General features: G+C 39.8%; 1 protein-coding gene across 1 annotated transcript in view; it reads right to left on the bottom strand.

Annotated features, from left to right (window-relative positions):
* The window catches only part of hspa12a (heat shock protein 12A), a 22,474-nt gene extending 21,511 nt beyond the window's left edge, over window positions 1-963 (bottom strand). The window contains exon 1 of the mRNA XM_035663859.1: window positions 904-963. Within this exon, the coding sequence (XP_035519752.1) occupies window positions 904-963 (60 nt within the window). The remainder of the gene's footprint in view (window positions 1-903) is intronic.
* Between the last annotated feature and the right edge of the window lie 2,432 nt (window positions 964-3,395).

Here is a 3,395-nt window from a genome sequence, read left to right as displayed (position 1 = left end):
ACCGAACTCCTTATAACATTTACAGAGACCCAACAGTACCACCATGAGCAAGACCTTGGCAAGAAAAAACTTTAAACACTTAGAAACCAGGTTCTAGGTTGGCAAATGTCTGCCTCAACCGGTTGGCTTAGTTAAGTAATAATTAGTAATCATCAACACATACATGGCCAGTTAGGATAAACGGTTACATACCGTTAGCTTCCATTTTAAGCATCTTTGTAATAGGGAATGGGAATCATAGAGCATTCTGAGAGTCCATGCTTGCTACGGTAACTTTAGCTATCACTATCTGTCACTGGCGCTGGTCATCTGTCAATTCTTCCATCATCAGATATGTATAAAGTATGCATGAAAAACATGTTTTACTAGCATTTGGCTGGTTCTAATTTTGACAACGGCAAGGATAAATGTCCTTTTAACAGGCAGAGACAGCCCCCAGCTCTGGTAGTAATATGACGAATAATAATAATAACGATTATAAAGTTGTGTAAAGTTACATGATCAGTAAAACTGTTCTTACATTAGTGACAAGTGCAAACATTATCAACCAGGTCCAGAGCTTGCAAGCTAGCTGTTGCTACATATGGCTGTGTCATGGATCAGCCATGGATGAAGATGGGACCAAGACTTGACTGTTTGGACACTTAAGGGCAGCAAAACAAGCTGTAAAAAACATTGACAGATTAGAATCGTACAAAGTTGATACAGCAAACTGACATTCAGGAGATATGGAGCAGCAGTAGCATTTATTTGGAGTCGTGTTTGTGTAAACCAGATGAAGTCCAATATTTAATTTCCCTTTAGCTCTGTTTTTGTTCTCCACCAACTCTTGAAAAAAATCTCTGTCTCTTTAGCTTTAAATGCCTCATCAGATATCAGAGCCTATTTACCAGAAACAGCTACCTGCTGCTGCTGGAAACCAGGCTGACGAGGATGAGACTGATCGGTAAAATTGCGTGCCATGAAACCAAAACACTGAGCTGAAAGCACCATCCAACCATCCATCTGTGCTGTGGAAAACCATACTCTGTCAGTTTGTACAGATACATTTTGCGATTAATTCCTTTGACATTACACATATTCATTTATATACAAAAATGCTATTGTTGAGCGTTAATATGCGTGGCTAATTAGGTTTGACAACCACATACAGATAGCTTTTGTTTTCAACCTTTTCTTAACACTTCACTGGTAGCCTAACTACAGCTGTATGGTTGTTTCAAACACACCAGCTGTGGATAAAGATGTGACAGGGATTTGAAGACGTTGCATTTTTGCAAATTTATATGCTTGTTCAGCAGATAAATAGCTTACACAGTCTGTCCTGTTGACAGGTGATGTTACACTCTTGCCGAGCAGCGAGCATCAGGACGATAGGAGAACCGTCCTTACAAAATATGGCCCTTTTACTAACTTCAAAGGATCTTGTTGGGCATCCTTACTTGAACCAGTGAGGGGAGTATTGATCCATATTACCAAATGACACAGTCCATTTTTCTGTACTCTGGAGTATTGTAGCATAGCTGATGGTACCAAAGAGGTACCAACATCCAGCCCTACCTAGATGTAAGGAAATCAGCCTAAAAGCTGATGGCATGCTCTGGAGAAGTATATCTCATCTTTAAGTATATCTCACGTCAAGCAAAACCACTTAGAGTACCCACAATTAAATCTGAATCCAAGAATGTGAAACGTGCTGCAGACTAAATCTGAGAAGCCAGGACAGCCATCAAATGCGCTTAATTGTTGCCTTTATTTGTTTATGCTTCTGATTATTTCATGTGGACAAAATGCCACTTGCCGACTTGAATATTTTGAATCCAGGCCAGGTGAGACAGACAATGTGAAGTATGTTTATTTCTGTAAATACAGTATTTAAATATTGTACAGATTTTTAGCGTTGTTTCAGCAGCTTTGGCAGTGTGTGTGTGAGAGAGAGAGACGATTGAGATGAGAGAGAGAGAGAGAGAGTGCATGCATGCATGCATGCGTGCGTGCTTTCACATGGGCATCTCTCAGCATTTTTTTCTCACCAGCCATAGCATGAGAGGCCAAGGCAGGTTTGATTTCTGTCTTCATTCACGGTGAGAGACTGGATGTGTCGCCTGTTACTTTTCTTTTGCAATCACAAAAGAAATTTGAATACCTCCGTCCTTAAAGAAACATTTCAATGATTAAGTCTGCCGTTATATAGCTTTGAAATGGTGGCAGTATCTGAATGTGTCCAGTCAACTTTTCCGTCCCTCCTGCAGTACAACTTCTGTAGGGATTTCATAATTATTTATTATATATTCATTAAAGACATATTAAGAGTGTTCCACCTACTGCAAAGAGCTTGAGCCATTGCATCTAGCAGAAATTGTTGTTTCTGTGTTAAAAACTGAGACATAGTCAGCAATAAGTAAAATGCCACATTGGTTAAAGAGTGCCTAGTATGAATAAAATGTGTCAATATTCACTCACCCCATCGGAACATACAGTGCATTTCTTCGCCCTCCTGACAATATACTTAGCTTTAGTGTGAATTCAGAAGTAATCACTGAGCATCACACTGATTGAAAGAAGGCCTTTGCCACATCTCAATGTTCCACATGTTCACCTAACATCCTCTCAAAACAGCTTGAATTAAATGGGCATTACAGTAAGACACCTCTGTTAGCTAGGACTGCAACAACATCGGTAGAAAAAAAAAGTTTTGTCCTCAGCCCAGCTTGTGGATGTAGTGACTACATCATGCCGTGGGTACATCTGCCTGCGGCTACCTTCATCATAGGAAAAACACTGTTGGTTTAACTTCTCATTGAGATGTTATATAAAATTGGAAGGTGCAACAGCTAATATAATACCTAGAGGTTTTGTTCCTTCAAAGGTTAACACTGTCAAAACTGTTGGAAATAGTGCAAATTCATGTGTGAAGGTCACAGTATGCTTCAGAGCAACTACAGAAAGACCCTGCATCACCAAACTCTCTTCAAGAACTCAATAATATTTAACACTATGTTAAGTGGGGACTCCCTATCCCTAAAAACTCAGTGACTGTCTCAGCCCATGCTGAGTGCAGTGCACTGAATAATACTGACATAGCCTATTTGATGTATGATATGTATGATGATTCACATCTAACGTTAGTCACGGACCACAGTTAACAGTTAGTCATGCCAGCAGTACAAAATTGAAGTCCATCTTCATAAATCTGGTTCACTGGTTCAAGAACCATAACTAATTAGACAGACAAACGGTATCTATGTGACGCAGAAAGCATGTAAAGCATTAGAAAGGTTACAAAAATTGATCCAACAAGCATGTTGTTTGAGGCATACTGAGGCCACCAGAATTCAGTTGAACTCGACACAAAGGCACTGTGCAAATGTACTCTGCCTCCATGAGTAACTGCA

The sequence above is a fragment of the Morone saxatilis genome, unplaced genomic scaffold (genome assembly GCF_004916995.1).
Source record: "Morone saxatilis isolate NCDOM2014 unplaced genomic scaffold, NCSU_SB_2.0 Contig19, whole genome shotgun sequence".
Taxonomy (NCBI): Eukaryota; Metazoa; Chordata; class Actinopteri; family Moronidae; genus Morone; species Morone saxatilis.
Note: the sequence above shows the minus strand (reverse complement) of the source record. Positions and strands in the feature narration are given on the sequence as shown.